The sequence below is a fragment of the Canis lupus genome, chromosome 17 (assembly GCF_048164855.1).
Source record: "Canis lupus baileyi chromosome 17, mCanLup2.hap1, whole genome shotgun sequence".
Lineage (NCBI taxonomy): Eukaryota > Metazoa > Chordata > Mammalia > Carnivora > Canidae > Canis > Canis lupus.
The window spans coordinates 55839307-55860321 of record NC_132854.1 but is presented as its reverse complement, the minus strand read 5'-3'; the positions used below and the strand labels follow the sequence as shown (position 1 = coordinate 55860321).

At 34.4% G+C, this 21015-nt stretch overlaps 1 protein-coding gene across 3 annotated transcripts in view; it reads right to left on the bottom strand.

Moving 5' to 3' along the window:
* Nucleotides 1-21015, bottom strand: part of COG3 (component of oligomeric golgi complex 3) — a 67795-nt gene that overhangs the window by 34287 nt on the left and 12493 nt on the right. For 2 of the 3 annotated variants that reach the window (XM_072783034.1, XM_072783035.1), the window contains 10 exons: nt 20516-20681; nt 19789-19863; nt 18447-18539; nt 17623-17748; nt 16055-16135; nt 8926-8969; nt 8334-8460; nt 7637-7728; nt 6431-6570; nt 4823-4983 (listed from right to left, as the gene is read on the bottom strand). In XM_072783034.1, coding sequence (XP_072639135.1) covers nt 4823-4983; nt 6431-6570; nt 7637-7728; nt 8334-8460; nt 8926-8969; nt 16055-16135; nt 17623-17748; nt 18447-18539; nt 19789-19863; nt 20516-20681 — 1105 coding nt within the window. Of the gene's footprint in view, nt 1-4822; nt 4984-6430; nt 6571-7636; nt 7729-8333; nt 8461-8925; nt 8970-16054; nt 16136-17622; nt 17749-18446; nt 18540-19788; nt 19864-20515; nt 20682-20839; nt 20983-21015 lie in introns of those variants that run through there. The other variant, XM_072783036.1, reaches the window with a different exon arrangement.

The following is a 21015-nucleotide window of genomic DNA, read 5'->3' as shown; positions in this document are numbered from 1 at the left end:
CTTTGAGGAACCTCCACACAGTTTTCCAGAGTGGCTGCACCAGTTCACATTCCCACCAACAGTGCAAGAGGGTTTCCCTTTCTTACATCCTCTCCAACATTTGTTGTTTCCTGTCTTGTTAATTTTCACCATTCTCACTGGTATGAGATGGTATCTCATTGTGGTTTTGATTTGTATTTCCCTCATGGCAAGTGATAGCATTCAACTCTTGATTTGGGCTCAAATCATGATCTCAGAGTCAGGGGACTGAGCCTACATCAGGCTTCATACTCACTGGGGAGTTTGCTTAAGGATTCTATCTCTCCCCCTCCCTCTGCTTGCACACACTCTCTCTTAAACTAAATAAATAAAACCTTTAAAAAAGAAAATGGTGGAGAAATCAGAACCCTCATACACTGCTGGTAGGAATGTAAACTAGTACAGCCACTCTGGAAAACAATCTAGCTATTCTGATTAAACAGATAGTTACTAAAACATAGCAATTCCACTCCTAGGCATATACACAACAGAAATGAAAACCCATGTCCACACAAAAATGTGTATGTGAATGTTTGAACCAATATTATTTATAACACCCAACAGGCAGAAGCAACCCAAGTGTCCATCAGTGGACAAATGGATAAACAAAATGTGATACATCTATTACAATCATACAATGGAATATTATCCAGCCATTAAAAAGGAAAAAAGTACTAATACATGCTATAACATAGATGAACTGTGAAGACATGCTAAGTGAAAGACATCACAAAAAGACCATATATTACATAATTCTATTCATATGAAATGTTTAAAATAGAGCAATCTATAGGCAGAAATCAGTGTCTGCCTCAGACTAGAAGGCTGACAGCTAAAGGTACAGGGTTGCTTTCTGAGATGGTGAAAATGGTCTAAAACTGAGTATGGTGATGGTTCCACCTATCCATGAATATATTATAAACCACTAAATTATAAACTCTAAGTGGGTGAATTTGGGGTTTATAAACTATAATTCAATAAAACTGTTTATAAAAAAGGAAGAAGTCCTCAAAAATTACAGGAACATGTCAAAAGGACAAAGAAGCCATCTAAAGCTGCCTAAGGGACAAAGAAGCCATCTTCCACTGGTCAAATCTGGAACAATTCTGAGCTTCAAAAAGAAAAATGGCAATAGATTATAATGAATTTTTTAAAAACTCCACTAGTCGGGATCCCTGGGTGGCGCAGCGGTTTGGCGCCTGCCTTTGGCCCAGGGCGCGATCCTGGAGACCCAGGATCGAATCCCACGTCAGGCTCCTGGTGCATGGAGCCTGCTTCTCCCTCTGCCTGTGTCTCTGCCTCTCTCTCTCTCTCTGTGTGACTATCATAAATAAATAAAATTAAAAAATAAATAAATAAAACTTAAAAAAAAAAAAAAAAAACTCCACTAGTCTAGAAGGGTCAGAGGTAGGAAAAAGGGAGCAAGAAAAAGAAATTAATTCTTTACAGTAGAATGCCAACTAATAAATGCAGAAGAAATGGCAGATAAGAAAATTGCTATTTTGCTACTCCTAACATAATAACTAGTTAAGGCACAGATCATTAATGGTTCCAATAACCACCAGGTAAAAAGATGCTGGGGAACATAAACCCCACATAATCCCAAAGTATCATTTCATCATTACTCACTAATTACAAAGGGGATAATGGACTTTTGTTTTGTTTTGTTTTTGATAATGGACTTTTATAATGAAGAAAGTTAGCAATTACTACCTTAACCACTTGTAGGACTTCCTGACATTATATGCCTTTGATGTCATGAGGTAAGTACACATCAGCTGTGTAGTATTCTAGCAAAAAAAATTGTTTTAAAGACAAAAGTTTAATCTGAATCTAAATATGAGGAAAACAATAAGACAAATCCAGAATGTGGCACATTCTACAATAAAGCCAGCTCAGTCTCTTTAAAAAAAGCCAATGTCATAAAAACAAAAAAACAAAACAAAACAAAAAGACAGGGAGAAACGGTAACCTTGACTGGATTCCACCTATTAAATTTTTTTATCCTATTTTCAAGATATTTGAAGGACAACTGGGCACATTTGAATATGTACTGCATATAAACAATATTGTTGAATTCATGTTAATTTATATATATGTAAAAAAATATACATGCATGTGATTATGTGAAAAATATTTTTATTCTTAGGACAGTAAGAACTGAAGTATTCAGAAGTGAAGTATCACAATGTCTATAATTTACTTTCAAATGGTTCAGTAATAAAACATACAAAGAGATAAAGTAAGTGGGACAAAACACTAACAACTACTAAATCTGAAAAAATTCCAGATTCAACTGAATATTCAATGATATTAAGGAACTACAATAACGTTTTTAGCTGTGATAACTATGTCACAGTTGTATTAAAATGAAAAGTGTGCTCAGCAAAATAAACAGGTAGGACTGCATCAAACTAAAAAGCTTCTGCACAGCAAAAGAAACCATCAACAAAGCAAAAACATGACTTACAGAATGGGAAAAAACATTTGTAAGCCATCTATCTGATCAAGAGTTAATAAAGACTCATACAACTCAACAGCATAAAAACCAAACAACCCAATTAAAAATGGATGAAGGACTTGAATCAACATTTTTCCAAAGAGGATATACAAATGACCAACAGGGAATGAAAAGATGCTCGATATCAATAATCATCAGGGAAATGCAAATTAAAACCACAATGAGATACCATCTCAAGCCTGTTAGAATGGCAATTATCAAAAAGACAAGAGATAAAAAGAAAAAGTATTGGTAAGGATATGGAGAAAAGGGAACCCTTGTTCTCTACTGGCAGAACTGTAAATTGATGCAGCCACTCTGGAGAACAGTATGCAGGATCTTCAAAAAATTAAAAATAGAACTACCATATGACCCAGCAATTCCACTTCTGGGAATATATCCAAAGGAAATGAAAACACTAATTCAAAAGGGTATCTGCACCCCCATGTTAACTGCCAGCATTACTCACAATAGCTAAGACATGGAAACAACCTAAGTGTCTACCAATGAATGAATGGATAAAGAAGTTGTGGTCTATAGAGATAGTGGAATATCACTCGGCCATTAAAAAAAATAACGAAATTCAACAATTTGCAACAACATGGATAGACCCTGAAAACATTATGCTAAGTGAAGTAAGTCAGAGAAAGACAAATACTGTATGATCTCACATGTGAAATCTAAAAAATTGTTTTAAAAAGTGCAAATTTTCAGTTATAAGATAAATACTATAAATGTAACTTACAACATGATGACCATAGTTAACAATAATACTGTGTATAGATAGGAAAGTTGTTCAGAGGTAGACCCTAAGAGCTTATCACAAAGAGAAATTTCTTTTCTTTGTATTGTTATCCACATGAGATGACTGATGTTAACTAAACCTATTGTGGTCATTATTTTTTTTTTAAGATTTTATTTATTTATTTATTTATGATAGACAGAGAGACAGAGACACAGGCAGAGGGAAAAGCAGGCTCCATGCCGGACTCGATCCCAGGACTCCAGGATCGCGCCCTGGGCCAAAGGCAGGCGCCAAACCACTGCGCCACCCAGGGATACCCTATTGTGGTCATTATTTTACAAAGTATGTAAATCAAATCATCATAGTCTATGCCTTAAATTTGCTGATATATGTCAATTCCTTTCAATAAAACTGGAAAAAAAAGACTTCATTGCAAAAAATAAAATGTGCCCTTACCTTTTAAAGTCACCTACTGAAATATTTATTAATAAAATGTTAGAAATTTGCTCCAATGTAACTAATGGTAGGGAAGAGGAGTAATGGAGGTCTAAGTGAACTAAGACTGGCCATGTGGAAGCTGGGGTAATGATGTGTAAGAGTTAATTATATTATTCTCTCTACTTTTTGCTCATATTTGAAACTTCTATTAAAAAAGTTCTAGGTTCTGGGGCGCATGAGTGACTTAGTTGGTTATTGGTTAAGTATCTGACTCTTGATCTCAGCTCAGGTCTTGATCTCAGGGTTGTGAGTTCAAGTCTCATGCTGGGTTCCACAATGGGCATGGAACCTACTTAAAAAAAACATTTCTAGGTTCTAATTCTGTTTTAGCACTAATATCCTCAGCATTATTTAAACTCTGTCTAGCACTCAAAGAAAATAAAGATTCATGTGTAGCTGAATCAGTGAGACAAATGATCAGTGAGGTAACTCTTCACACCATAAACTAGACATTGGTACTGCAGAATTTTGAAGAGATGGCCTACAGGGTTTTTATGAGACAGCATGACATATGGTTATATGAAAATCAACTATGGTGGCTCCTATGTTATCAATCTTCTTCTATGCCATTTATTAAAAAAAAGAGGAATCACAGGGAGCACAAATTCAATTTAAAAATTGAGAAAGCGGGGCACCTGGGTGGCTCAGGGGGTTAAGTATCCAACTCTTGATTTCAGCTCAGATTGTGATCTCAGGGTCATGGGATCAGGCTCCACTCTCGGGAAGGAAGCTGCCTGAAATTCTCCCGTTCCCTCTCCCTCTCTCTCTGCCCCTCCCCATGCTCATGCATGCACTAAAGTACATAATAAATCTTTTAAAAAATTGAGAACATGTATTTCCCAAAAAGGGGAGGGAACTGAGTTAAAAAATACAACTTGAAGGAAAAACAACCTAATAAATCTTTTATTCAATTTTTTAAAATTTCATTTCCTGTGATTTTAGGACAAGTTATCTTGATTTTATACCCTGAATGAGAATTAAAAAGAAAAAACCTATTTTCACTAATACCAAAAGGTGTGTGCAGCCAAGGGAGAGATCAAGAGGAAATAAGGGAACCCTACCTCCATCATCACCAACTTGTCAGGATAAGCCAGATCTCCAGGAGCAGGTTTGTACCCTGTGATGTCTGTCTGAATGTAGATATGAGTTCTGTAGACGAGGCGCTCTTGGACATCTTCTAACATCTGTTTTACTCCAGCTGCAAATGCTCCCAGTTGTTCAGCTGGTAAGAAAATGTAATCATCCATTCCTTTGTATTTAGAAAAATACTTTCTTTAAACAAGCAAAAATATTACTCAAGTGTCTAGTAGTAATAGGAAGTAATTTGGCCTCAGGGACTGTGGTTGCATTCTATTTCATTATGACTCGATGACCTCAGAAAAATTTAATACATGTCCTTCAATTTCCTCAAATTTAAAACTGGGAAATAAATTTGCCCTTATATCTTCTTCCTGAAACTCTATGATATTATTTCTATTATTAATGTGAATAATAAAGTCTGAATTTTAAAGTGTTTTGTGCTTTTAAAAGTTATCTCATTCAGCTTCAGACCAATCCTGAGAGACAGCTGGGGCAGCTTATTAGTTGTGTTATCATTCCAATTTTAAAATTAAATGGAGTTCCACAGATATTAAACAACTTGTTAATGTTTCCACAAAGAAAAGTGAGTAAAAAATTAAGATGAAATAAGAGTTTATATAGAATTTCTGCATTCTTTAGATGACATCAGTATTAAAACAAACCAATTATTCAGTAACAACTTTCCAAGGGCAGGGTGTTGAAAATATTACATAACATAAATATTCAAATTAATATAATTCAGAGGCATTAATATGTAAGAAAATACACATCTTAGAATGAATTAAATGCAGAATAAGAAACTTTGGAAGCATAACAAACCTATAGTGTCTCCTAACGAAAATCAAAATGAGAACAATAATTTCTGCTAGTAAAATAATTACTTGAAGAGTTTTTTTTAAAGTTACTTAAATCTCATTAGGAAAATGAGGTTCTCTATGGCAAATCAAATATAAAAGAATCTATCAGATGGTTAGAGTTTTCCAGAGAATTGCTTATCTGTAATTTCAAAAAAGATAGGTCATTATTATGTATGTACACTAAAACAATTCCTGTTTTTAAATGAAGAGTATGCAATATAGTCATGATTTTAAGTATTTTGGTAAGAATGTATTAGAAATGTCTAGGGACACCTGGGTGGCTCATTGGTTAAGTGTCTGCCTTTGGCTCAGGGCATGATCCTGTAGTTCCAGGATCGAGTCCCACATCAGGCTTCCTGCATGGAGCCTCCTTCTCCCTCTGCCTATGTCTCTGCCTCTCTCTCTCTTTCATAATTAATAAAATCTTAAAAAAAAAAATGTCTAAGCAAAAACCAACAATTCACTCTGGATTTCAGATGCCAGGAAGAATAGTTAACCATATTTCATTACTAATTTTGTCCAGATTTTAAAACTCTTTCCCCATTTAATTTGTACCATTAGTCAAAAAAATAAGGTACATCTTGACTTTAAAAGGGACAAGGCACCAACTCAGGCTATAAAAAATATTAAACTTACATAGGTAAGTGGGGTAGAGGACAGCGAGTTTTCAAATTCACTGAACCACAGATAAAATTAAGACTTTTGAGGTTATCACTTCTAATTATCATTTACCATTGTTCTGTACATGATCTTCAAGCACCTCATTTTTAAGAATTCCACAAAGTTCCGACAGAGTCTCTAAGTGAATAACATGAATGATCAATGGCCTGAAGACATCATACAATGACACACAGAGTTTCTCCAAAAGTTCACTAAAATGAAAGAATAAAACATGGTTATAAGTAGTAATCTTTTCAGGGTTTTCTAATAGTTTAAAAGGCAACATTGATTTCCTCCAGTCAATAAAAATAAAAATCTACTGGAAAATAGTGCATGGGAACATTATATAATGAAAAGTGAAGGGTGAAAATAATACTGTAGATTTTTTTGTGCTTTAAGAGCTCAAAATCCAAAAGCAGTCTTCAATAGTCACCCCAAAGTAGCTTCCCCCAGCTAAATGTCAATTCATTACAACCTTATTTATTTCAGCAATACTTTATATATATCCTCTTAAATACAATAACAAATATTTTGGTTGATTTAACTATTCTTTTATATTCTACATCATTTGTGAATCAAATGTAACATTTTCCCTGCGAAAGATGAATTCAAACTTCTTCAATACTTGGATTTTGATAAACAAAATTCAAAGCACTTGGGCATACAAGTGTTTTTGGCAATTTTGAACATTTGAAAGGAAAAACTTAAAATAGTACTTTCATATATAGCATTTCATCAGAAGTGATCAACCTAATCAAAACTGTAAGATATATTTGTTTCTTCCTCACTACAAGAGTCATAATCTTGGAATATTTTCAAGAGTCAACATCGCCAATATGAAGAAACCAAAAGTGACTAACACAGGCATTGAAAGACACTTTGTGGGAAAAATAGGAAAGGGTATTCAATAAATAATGTCTGTGTTTTTAAGTGTCTTTCATTGGTTAAAACCACAGAATTTTTCAACTAGAAGGAATTATTATATTTAGTGAGATAAACAGACAGATTGCCAAGACTTAGTTCCCAACATAGGACTCTTACTATTTTACCGTATTGTCTCCATAGATACATTATAAATACTATAAAAGCATGTTGGCCTTTGAATTGCACATTTATTTTAAAATAACCACTGTCCTATCCAATAGTATTGTTCACACATCCACAAAAGTTAAAACACTCTGCAGTTAATGTTAAAATACTCCTATAATATAATTTGCTATGAGAGTGATTAGCAAATTAAATCTTAAAACTAAGAGTTAGAGTTTGTGTACCACCTACTCTAATTTTGATGTTGGTTTTGTGAAAAATTCATTGTAAAGTTGGTGCTCATCCTGGCATACATGGACCATAAAGGCACAGCCACTGCGAATCTGCAGGAAAGAAACACACATTACCTTCAGTTAAAGACACATAATGATTTCAGCATTTATGAATAAAATAAACCTTTTATTTGCAATGAGATTGTGCATATATATTCATAAAAGAACTCACTGAAGAACAGAAAATGGTTGATTTTTAACCATTTATTGCATAATGTGAATATGACTCATTTTTATTTTCTTCTTTTATTTTCTAAACTTCTGACAATGAAATTACTTTTCTAGTTAAAGAGGGGGTATTTAATAAAAGAATCTTTGTGTATTTTTCTATATACGAATTAAAATCACTAAATAAAATAGCACTTCCGCAGCAAAAGTTAAACTAAATTGTCAAGATAAATCTACAAACTCTGAAACTTCATCTTTCAAGGAGTAACAGTTGTTTGTCAATCTTCATTCTTCAAAAAATAAATTAAAATCAGAGTATTTTGATGAGCTGAATGCTAATTACTAAACCAGATGTCTCATAACTGAAAGAAAAATCCTTTAAGCTTTTTGACAGGGGATCCAGAACATTTATACCTACACACAGCTTCTAGGACATCAAAATATTTCAGAGGAAGGTTTAACATCATTCCGAACTAGCAGAAGCTTACCAAGGCACAATGATCTCTATTATTCTGGCTTGTTAACTCTGTTACGGTACAAGTGATACTAGGGCCCAAAAGGAGCTCCCGCTGGTCAAGGTAACACTGATGGATGTCATTTAGCAGTTGTTGGTATCTGATAAAAAGCAAATGAGATTGGAATATAAACTTCTGATTTCAGATATGTAAATTAAATCTGATCTTAAATCTCAGAAGTTTCCAAACCTCTAAAGCAATAAGGTCACCTCTCATGTGCCCGATATTAAACACTAGAAATATTACGTATAAAAAGAAAAAAAAAACCATAATGAACTGTGGTTCAAAAGCTATGATTTTTATTCTTTTAAAGATTTATCTCCCAAGAGTAGAGAAAAATCTTACATCTTTGAAATTAAAAGCAAATCCTGCAATGGGAAAAAGAGATGTCTTGCAAACTCAAAGTTAGGTCTACAACCTTTTCCTAAAATAAGTTATGTGCTACAAGAAAAAGCTTGCATAGTATGCAAAGTAATTCTCAGAAAATACTAGGAATATAACAGATTCAGAAAAAAAGCACGTCAAGAAGAAGGTAATGTAGAAACAGGAACTTCTAGGTACTCACTCAGGTATTTTTTCAGATCGCTGTTCTATTTGTTCAATAAGAGTCTGCAAAATAAAAATAGACTAAAAATTCATCTGTTTAAGCTATACTTTTATTTACTTTCTGATTTTAACTAAAACATGCTAATGTTAGAAAATCTGTAAATACAAAAAAGCTGAAACATAAAAACCACCTATATCACAAAGTAACTACAATATTTTATAATATTCTTTCAGTTTGTTATATACACACACTATAAATATCAACCTCACTTATCTGTTGCAAACATGCTAGTTTCTGCTTTTCTTTCGCTATTTAAAATTCAGAAAATATAATTTTTATAGCCTGAATCTTTTACTCAGTAATTTTTTCCCAATAATTTCTGCTAGTTTTCTTTTCCTCCTTATTTTTACATTTAACTCTTTAGTTCACTTAGAATGTATTCTAATGTTATAAAATGAAGAGCTTACTTTTTTCCCCACGTACTTAGCAAAACTTCCCAAAATTATGTAGGAAACTACAATGCTTCCTCTTTGATTTGAGAAGACTGACTTATGTATTAAGCTCCTGAATCTTCCATTCCAATGATCCATCAACGAATTCTTGAATCTGTATCAATGTATTTTTCAAATTTACTTATATAGTTAGTCTTGCTAATTTAGTATACCAAATGAATTTCAGCATCATCCAAAAAGAAATTCCACTGGAATTTTTGTTAAGATTATATTTGGAGAAACTGACATATAAATTATATTAGGAGGAACTGACATTTAAAAAATTAAGTTTCCTCAACCAGAACAAGATAGGCTTATTATTTATTCAATCTTTTGTGATTTCCTGTCTAGCTTTTTCATTTTCTTCATCCTTGTATTTCCATTAAAGTTATTTCTAGGTAAGTATTTTGTGCTGTCACTAATATAAGACTCCATCACTTATATTAATTGGTTACCATTGGTAAAAGGCATATAAGAAAGCCACTGATAATTATATAATCATTTTATATCCACTTGCCACACTGAGCTATATCACACTTATCTATACCATTTCTTTTCTAATCAAATTTTAACCACTGGTACTTGACTACTAAGCAAAAGCAACCAATTAGGCACAATATAAACCTTATACCATCAATGAACCACTCTTCTCCTGTATCTTCTATAAATAAGTCCAAGTTTCTCTTACTTCAAAAAACAACAAAACTGAGGAAGGAGTCAAGATGGCGGAGGAGTGGGGGGACCCTAAGCCTATCTCCACCCTCAAACACAGCTAGATAGCTATCAAGTCATTCTGCACATCCAAGAAATCAGAGAGCTGAGAGAACAAAAACTGCAAATCTACAAATAGAAAAGCAATCATGTTTTTAAGAAAGTAAGAGGTGCAGAGAGTTGACTTTGGGGAAATATAGCTATGGGTGAGAAGGCAGGGAGGGAGCCTGCTTACGGAGCCTATTACTAAGTATTAGAAGCAGCAGAGCATAAAATCTGAACTTTTAGTTAGAAGTCCTCTACCATGGGGGTCGTGCCTGTCTTCAAGGGGCTCAGGTAACGAAGCAGGGCAAAATCCCAGGAGTTAACATCTTGGTCTGAGGATCCCCTGGGTCATAAGAAGGGGTGGCACCAGGCACAGGAGCATGGAAGCCGGCTGAGAGCCGAGGTCTTGGTGCCAGCTTTCTGCTCTACATTGCCATAAACGGCAAACAGCTGCACAGCTATCTGACCTTTCCTAGGGCCCATCGACAAATGGCAAAAGTGGGGCAAGACCCTCTCCAGTAGGAACAGCACAAGTCTGCACCAGGGGAGTTCCTAAAATTGTGGAGTTTTGAAACTCAGTCACACGCCTGAGGTGGGTTAGGGTAATGGGTTACAAAGGTAGACTTAGGAAACTCGTGACTTATTAAAAAGTGCAATAATATTAGTATCATAGGAGTCCCAAAAGATGAAGAGAGAGAAAAAAAAGGGGCAGAAAGTTTATTCAAACAAATTATAGCTGAAAAGTTCCCTAACCTGGAGAAGGACAGAGACACCCAAATCCAAGCAGCACAGAGAACTTCCATTAAATTCAACAAAAGCTGGCCATTGCAAAGGCATATTATAGTCAAATTCACAAAAAAATACAGACAAGGAAAGAATCCTGAAAGCAGCAAGGGATAAAAAAGTCCTTAACCTACAAGGGAAAACAGGTTCACAGCAGATCTGTCCACAGAAATTTGACAGGTCAGAAGAGAGTGGCAGAAAATACTCAACATGCTGAATAAGGAAGATATGCAAGCAAGAATTCTTTATCCAGCAAGGCTGTCATTCACAATAGAAGGAGAGATAAAGAGTGTCCCACACAAAAAATAAAGGAGTTCATGACCACTATTTAAATCAGCCCTACAAGAAATTTTAAGGGCTCTAAGACCAAAAGCAACAAACCCTAGAAAGGACCAGAGAACATCAACAGAAACACTAACTCTACAGGTTAACACAATGGCACTAGATTCCTATCTTTCAATAATTACTCAATGTAAATGGACTAAATGCTCTGAACAAAAGACACAGGGTATCAGAATGGGTAAAAACAAACAAACAAACAAGACTTATCTATATGCTGCCTACAAGGGACTCATTTTAGACCTAAAGACACCTGCAGGTTCAAAGCAAAGGAATGAAGAATCATCTTTCATGCTAATGGGCATCAAAAGAAAACCAGAGTAGCCATACACAACAAACTATATACATATAATTTTTTTTAAGATTTTATTTATTCATGAGAGACACAGAGAGAGAGAGGCAGAGACACAGGGAGAAGCAGGCTCCATGCAGGGAGCCTGATGCGGGACTCGATCCTGGGACTCCAGGATCACACCCTGGGCCAAAGGCTGCACTAAACCGTTGAGCCACCGGGCTGCCCAACAAACTATATTTTAAAATAAAACCTGTAACGAGAGATGAAGGGCATTATATCATAATTAAGGGTTCCATCCATCAAGAAGATCTAACAATTGTAAATATTTATGCCAACCTGGGAGCACCCAAACATATAAATAATTAATAAATATGTAAAAACTCATTGATAATAACACAAATGTAGTAATAAAGAGTGGAGCAGAAATAATATAGAAACAAAAAAACAGTAGAATAGATAAATGAAACTAAGAGCTGGTTCTTAATAAATTAAGAAAATTCATAAATCCCTAGCTAGACTTATCAAGAGAAAGGACCTAAACAGATAAAATTATGAATGAAAAAGAAGAGATCACAACCAACACCAGAGAAATACAATTATAAGAGAATACTATGAAAAATTATATCCCAACAAACTGGACAACTTAGAAGAAATGGACAAATTTCCTAGAAACTTACAAACTACCAAAACTGAAACAGGAAGAAGTAGAAAATTAAAACAGACCCTACCCAGTGAAAAAATTGAATCTGTAATCAAAAATCTCCTAATAAACAAGAGTCCTGGGCCAGATGGCTTCCCAGGGGAATTCTATCAGACATTTAAAGAGCTAATACCTTTTCTTCTCAAACTGTTCCAAAAAATAGAAAAGGAAGGAAAGCTTCCAAACTCATTCTATGAAGCCAGCATTACCTTGACTCCAAAATCAGCAAATCTCCCATTAAAAAGGAGAATTACAAGCCAATATTCCTGATGAACATGGATGTAAAAATGTTTAATGAAACACCAGCAAACCAAATTGAACAGTACATGAAAAGAACTACTCATCACGACCAAGTGAGATTTATTCCTGGCCTGCAGGGGTGGTTCAATATTCATAAATGAATCAACATGATTCACATTAGTAAAAGAAAGGATAAGAACCCTATGATCCTGTCAATAGATGCAGAAAAAAATTTTGACAAAATACAGCATCCTTTCCTGATAAAAACCTCAACAAAGACGGGATAGATGGAGCATACCTCAACATCATAAAGGCCATGATATCAAAGACCCACAGCTGCTAATGTAATCCTCAACAGGGAAAAACTGAGAGCCTTTCTCCTATGGTCAGGAACAAGACAAGGATGTCCACCCTCACCATTACTATTTAACACAGTAGTGGAAGTCCTAGCCACAGCAATCAGACAAAAAAAAGAAATAAAAGGCATCCAAATCAGCAAGGAAAAAGTCAACTTTCACTATCTGCAGACAACATACCATTCTACGTAGAAAACCCGAAAGACTCCACCAAAAACTTGCTAGAGCTAAACATGAATTCAGCAAATTTGCAGGATATAAAATCAATGTGGAGAAATCTGTTGCATTTCTAAAGCAGAAAAAGAAATCAAGAAATTAATCCAATTTACAACTGCACCAAAAACAGTAAGATACCTAGGAACAAGCCTAATGAAAGCGGTAAAAGATCTGTACTCTGTTCTATAAGTGTTATAGAACACTTATGAAAGAAATTGAAGAAGACACAAAGAAATGGAAAAACATTCCATTCTCATGGATTAGAAGAAAAAAACATTGTTAAGATGTCTATACTACCCAAAGGAATCTATATATTTAATGCAATCCCTATCAAAATACCAACAGCATTCTTCAGAGAGCTAAAACAATCCTAAAATTTGTATGGAACCACAAAAGACCCCAAATAGCCAAACCAATTCTAAAAAACAACACTGGAGGCATTTCAAGCTATATTACAAAGCTATAGTCATCAAGATGGTATGGGACTGGCACAAAAACAGAAAGATCAGTGGAATGGAATAGAAAATCCAGAAGTGGACCCACAACTATATGGTCAACTTTGACAAAGCAGGAAAGAATATCCAATGGAAGAAAAGACAGTCTCTTCAACAAATGGTGTTGGGAAAACTGGACCACATGCAGAAGAATGAAACTGGACCACTCTCTTACATCAAACGCAAACATAAATTCAAAATAGATCAAAGATCTAAATATGAGGCAGGAAACCATCAAAATCCTAGATGCGAACACAGGCAGCAACCTCTCTGATCTCAGCCATAGCAACTTCCTATTAGACACTCTCTGGAGGCAAAGGAAACAAAAGCAAAGATAAACTAATGGGACTTCATCAAGATAAAAAGCTGTACAGCAAAGAAAACAATCAACAAAACCAAAAGGCAGCCTACAGAATGAGAGAAGATTCTGCAAACAACGTACGTGATAAAGGATTAGTTCCAAAATCTATAAAGAACTTATCAAACACAACATCCAAAAAAATAATCCAATAAAGGAATGGGCAGAAGACGTAAACAGACACTTTTTCAAAGAAGACATCCAGATAGCCAACAGACACATGAGAAGATGCTCCACATCACTCATTATCAGGGACATACATATCAAAACCACAATGAGATACTACCTCACACCTGTCAGGACAGCTAAAATGAACAACACAAGAAACAACAGGCGTTTGCAAGGATGTGGAGAAAGGGGAACCCCCTTACACTGGTGATGGGATTGCAAACTGGTGAAGCCACTCCAGAGAACAGTATGGAGGTTCCTCAAAAAGTTAAAAAGAGAACTACCCTACAATCCAGCAATTGCACTACTGGGTGTTTACCCAAAGGATACAAAAATACAGATTCGAAGGGATACATGCACCCCAATGTTTATAGCAGCATATTCAGCAATATCCAAACCATGGAGAGAGCCCCAAAGTCCATCGACTGATGAATGAATAAAGAAGATGTGGCACATATTTATACAATGGAATATTACTCAGCCATCAAAAGAAATTAAATCTTGCCACTTGCAATGACATGGATAGAACTAGAGTGAAATAATGCTAAGTGAAATAAGTCAGTCAAAGAAAGATAAATATTATATAATCTCACTCATCTGTGGATTTTAAAAAAGAAAACAGATGAACATAAGAGGAAGGGGAAAAGGACTAAAGGAGAGAGGGAAACACACCGTTAGAAGCTCTTAATGATAGAGAACAAACTGAGGGTTGATTGAGGGTGATGGGAGGGGAATGGGCTAGATGAGTGATGGGTATTAAAGAGGGCACTTGTGATCACTTGTGATGAGCACTGCATATTGTATGTAAGTGATGAATCACTGAATTCTATTCCAGAAACCAATATTGCACTGTAGGCTAACTAAAATTTAAATTAAAAAAAAAATCCTTCACTAACTCTCAAGAGAGAAACAGGGAGTCAGAGGCAGCAAAGGTAGACTACTCTTTCTAGTATCTTCACAATGAAGTAGAAAAAGGATACATGTACCAGCTCTAGTCAACTGTATCATGGATATATTTGAAAACATTAACACATTTATCTACTTTCTGCACCTTCCAATTCCAATCAAGATAAATATTCAGTGCATTCCTTTATGTATCAGGCACTGTGCTAACAAGGGTAGTAAAGAAGTCACATGTTCCCAACCTCAAGAATATATACCAACACTTATCAACCCCTATCTCTCAAAAATAGGGGACTACTTTTGGACTACTGCAAAATCTTTGTTAATCAGGCTTCCCCGTTGAAAATCTCTTTTCACCACAATCCATTCTTCACAGTGAATCCTTAATTCAAAGAAATGGAAAATCTGAGCAAATCATTCTTCTGTTTAAAATACCTCACTAGGGCAGCCCAGGTGGCTCAGCAGTTTAGCACCGCCTTCAGCCCAGGGCGTGATCCTGGAGACCTGGGATCGAGTCCCACATCAGGCTCCCTGCATGGAGGCTGCTTCTCCCTCTGCCTGTGTCTTTGCCTCTCTCTCTCCTCCTGTGTTTCTCATAAATAAATAAATAAATAAATAAATAAATAAATAATCTTTAAAAACATATGAATGAATGAATGAATGAATGAATGAATGAATGAATAAAATACCTCACAAGTTTGAGCCCCATGTCCAGCTCTGTACTCAGAGGGGAATCTGCGGGAGATTTTTCTCTCCCTCTACCCCCCCACTCCTTACTTGCTCACTCTCTAACTAAACAAATAAATATTTAAAATAAGTGAATAAATACAACAAAATACTTCACTAGTTCTCCATTTTTCCTGGATTAGCATATGTGATACCCCTTGCTTTTAGGATACCACTAAGGTACACTGCTGTAATATGGAAAGACAGTGTCTACATTTCATTCATGTTCATTTTCCTGGTATAAGCAGGCCTAACATATAGTAGAATTTCAAAGCAGCTGGCTAAATAAACTTCATAGTAATATTTATGTCAATGGACTTACTCTGACTTTGGGAGCAGCAGCTCGAAATTTCACATAAAATAATGTAAAGGCATTGTCTGCATTAGGTATAGATGCAGGATCCTAAAGAGACATGGAGGAAGATAGGGAAGGAAGATAGTCAGCCAACAAATAATTATTCAGAAAATGTGACACCAATCATTTCAAACAGCTACTGCTCGGCCTATATACCAACCAAAAGCTTAAAGAGAAAAATCTCAAAGAGAGATTTCATATTAAATGAAATCTCTTTTGTAGTACTATCGCTAAAAATGAGAAATACTTATGTGGAGCTGTCGTCTCCTACCTCTTTATAATTAAAATTTACCCTACATTACATGACTTTGATGGTAAGTAGACCTGAATTCAGATTCATACTCAGTCACTTACTGACAGTAGGACATTGGCCAAATTACTGGACCTAAGATTCAGTGCATCCACCAAATGGTGATAACATGTACTCATAAAGGTTTTATACAGCTCAACAGTGAAGGCCTAGTTACTAGAACACAGTAGGTACTAGTACTGATTAGGTATTAATTTCCTAAACTTATTAAAAACTTTACAAAATAGAAAAATTATATAGTCGGCCTTCATATCAGTTAAGAGCAACTGAACAGTAAACTGTCACCCCAAAATCAGTGGCTTTGAACAGAAAGTTCAAGAAGATACCCCATGTTTTTTAGAAATTAAGCTTAAGAAATAAAATGCATAATCTTTGATTTTATTTTCTTATGAAAGAAATGTATTCAATGACCATCTTAGCTAGGTCCACTCTTAATTTTCTAATGTGGGATCCCTGGGTGGCGCAGTGGTTTGGCGCCTGCCTTTGGCCCAGGGCGCGATCCTGGAGACCCGGGATCGAATCCCACGTCGGGCTCCCGGTACATGGAGCCTGCTTGCTCCCTCTGTGTCTCTGCCTCTCTCTGTCTCTCTGTGTGACTATCATAAATAAATAAAGAAAAAAATATTTTTCTAATGTAACACCCTGTCCATTTTCCACCTAGCTTGTTTTGCTCCATCTATAATTAATTTGTTTCCTTCTTTGCTGACTGCTTTTCCTGAATATAAGCTCAATGAGCACAAGGACCTTGCTGGCTCCTTCTCTCTATTGTACGGTTCCCAGTACAATGCCAAGCACTGAGAAAGCACTCAATAAAAATACATTTGCTAAACACAGAAAATTAAATTATCTATCTTACATAAAGAAAAACGTTCAAAGTATCCATCATATATAATCCCACCATTAAGAACCACTTTTATCATTTTGATGTATTTCTTTCCAATACTTTCATGAAGATAAGAAAATGTTTTAAATGACAAATAGTTTGAATTTTATTATTTACTATATAGTACGGAGTACTTCTCACACTATTAAATATTTTTTGAAAATAAGAGTCTGATGGACAGATACAATACAGCCATTTTTTCGTATTATAAATAAAACCGATACATATTCTTATTTAACAAAAGGTAAAGTTTTTAGAGTTAATAAGTACTAATCTTATACTTAGATTATGGAAGATAAATGAATAAAAAAAGAAGAAAAAACACCTCATCAGGTAACTCACCCTTTTTAATAACTGATTTGTGAGGTTTTGTAGTGTGTTTATAGTGTAGGTCTTCATAAGATGCAAAGCTTTAGAAAGACATTGCTTAAACTTCAGCAAATATACAGGATAATCTTTAAAATTTGGCTGTAAAGGAAAGGGAAAGATTTATAAAGAGGAAACAAAAAAAGGCAGAGTAAACTACAAAAACAAATCTTTTATAGGGTCTTACACAGATAGGAAGCTCTCGGCAAAGACGAATACAGACTGCCCACACCCCACCAACACCTGCCCAAGCAAAAGTTCACTTTATGCCATTTCACTTTTATTTGACGTAAGACCTACAATAGTACTTGTTTTTGCTAATGAAAAGAAATCCAAAGAGGATTTTTCACTTTTATGAAATGGTAAATGTTTCATTTTATGCCATTTCAGCTACTACTTTCAGAAAGTGGGGGAAACCTTATACTGCTATAAATCCTTGGTGGACAGAAAGAGTGATTACATTAAAGGGCCTGTTCCTTTAATTTCCTCCCAAGTAACACTTTTTATTTCCAAAGAAGTATCTAAAACAACAGGAAGTCAACAGCATAAAAATCACTCCTCCTGTTAGAAGGGTAAAACTGTCAGCCAGGACCTCTTCTACTCCAGGGATTGTTGCATCAGCAGCTAAAAGTACTTCTTTACACCACTGCAAACAACGACTAAGAATTTACTACAGTCTTTCTTCAAGTATAATACAGATACGTTTTTCCCTTCAGAAGAAATAATTACTTTATAGCCTAAGAAATGATACATAGGGATGTTAAGATTTCTTAAAAACATGCAAAAATACCATGACTTACATGTGATGAGATATATGTTATACAATCATCTAACTTGGCCAGCATAGGTATAAATCCTTCACTATTAACAGACAACGTAGGAGAATTCAATTTCTTTAAGAAAAAAAAAAATCATAATTCACAAAAAATATACAGGTGAAAGTTGAAAATTATGTATTGGAATTAGCATATTTCCCTTTAGGCTACAACAGTTACACTAATGTCCTTATATTTTAATAATTACTAAAATATCCTCAAATATAGCCCATGTGTAGTAATAATAATAAAGAAAGGACCAAAAAAATACTGATTTAATTCAGCTTATTCTTAATGAGCTTTAAGGGGGCTCTACATAAACTAACAAATATTTATTCACCCAATTGTACAACGTTATACTAAAATAACACATCAACTACCCAGATTTCCCATTTTCTAGTACTTTACAACATATACAAATTTCCTACTTTCAAACCCTGGCAATTTTCTCAAGTTAAAGAATTAACTAGCAGTCATACCATGTTTCACAGTCATGTTACAAAAGTAAAACATAAAATCTATAAGCAAACTACAAGTAAATGTATATAAAAATAAACATACACAAATAAGTATAAATGCAAATAATATATAAATCTTTAATACTTAAAGTATAAAATTACATATTAAGATATATAAAATTATATAACATATGTCTTTATATAATATATAAAATATAAAAATATAAGTGATGTATGTTAAAATATAAACGGACAATTATTTCTTATCTTGATAGTTTGGCAACGAATGATCTCCCTTGTATCCTATTGTTAACTGGCTACTAGTTTTCTATCTCTGTAGTAAACTATAATAATTATTAATTCAATAATTTTAATAATTTATACATAGTACTTATGATTAATTTATGAGCCAGAAAGACACAGGGATGTAATTTACACAGCAGTCTTCATTGAAACTATTATTTTGGGATATAAGCATGCATTATAAGGACTATACTTCAAACTGAACATGAGATTAACTTAAAAAATGTTTTGATTACTAATAACAGCACAAACACAGCAAGATTTAAAATTTAATATTTCTTTTTACAATCTTCATAGCTTACAAAGACACTATAAGTGGTAACTGACAAGGAGATTTTAATAACAGTAATATAACTTAAGAAGAACTACACAACTTAAGTCATATTTTTAAAAATCTAAACTAGTAATGTTACCTCCATCAGGTACAAATAGAATATCCTATCAGCAAGCAAACTATTAAGTTCAAATACCACTCAGGCCAATTTATAAATTTAAAGGTTATATTCCAAAAGGAAAATATAAAATAAAGTCATTAACTTTACAAAAAAGTAAAAAACAATGCTTACTGTGTTAATAGTTTCCAATTCATTAAAATAGGAAAGCTTTTGTTGAATGTTTTCAGCCAGATCAACAAGTTCCGACTTGCATTTTTTAAAAGAAAAAAATCAGTATAAGAATATACGAATCAACACTCCAGTCTCAAAATTGCATTGAACAAATTTATATCAGATATACAGATTTATGTTAGACATAAGATTTCAGACTAATGCTCAAAGATTTCTACAATTATGGACTAATAAACAATGATTAGTACAGCAACTTACATATGATCTTTTATAAAACAATAAATTGCCTTTCAAAAAACACACAAAATACACAGAGAAAACTCACATAAAATAACTTAAACGTTCTATCTTTAAATCATAAATTTTACTGCAGTCAAGATCAGTTCATCTTTTCATAAACTCCACCATTACTATAATCACCATGCTTGTCTATAAAGTGTCTAAAGAGTGGACAGAGCAAATTAATGTAACCTCTTCACTCTGAAATTGTACTGAGACAGAACTTCTAGCTCATAACATAGGAAAGCCTGTCTTGCCCCATTCATTCATGTAAGCTTATTTAAAATAAAAAACAGTCTGACAATGTAATAATTTGTATGCATAGGCCTCATGCAGAGCAGACTTCAATATACACTTGAAGAAATTAAAGAAATTAGAATTAAATTCTATCCGTCTACTTAAAAATAAAATATTAAATATAATCACTCTCTCCCATACTCCAAATTACCTGTTCTTTTAGGAGCTGTTCACAGGCTTCATGTAGGGTTCCTGTCTTATTGGACACAAAAAGATACTGTTTCTGCAATGATTCCAGATGCTGAAGAGCATTGTTTACATCATTCAATATAGCATCACACTGCTCCTGAAACCCAGACAAGTAATCCCTCATCTGTCTAGAAAACAGAACCAAAAGGGGATTGGCAATAATATTTTCCCCCAATAAGCAGAGTCAATAAACAACAAAGTCTCAATTTTCCCCAAATGCTTTAATTTCAGGAGAGAAGTCTGACCCACTACTAAAGCTCATTATATTCAAAAAGTATTTTAACACCTTTTTCAATAATTTAGTGGGAAAATCACTCCAACTATAAGCAACAAAAGGAATCACTCTTGAAGCCACAAGTTAGCTTTCCACACATCGGCAACAAAGCACTGGCTTAACTTTCAAAAACTGAGACACTAGGGCCATCCCAAGGTATCAAGCAGGTCAATCCCTCAGGTCATTTA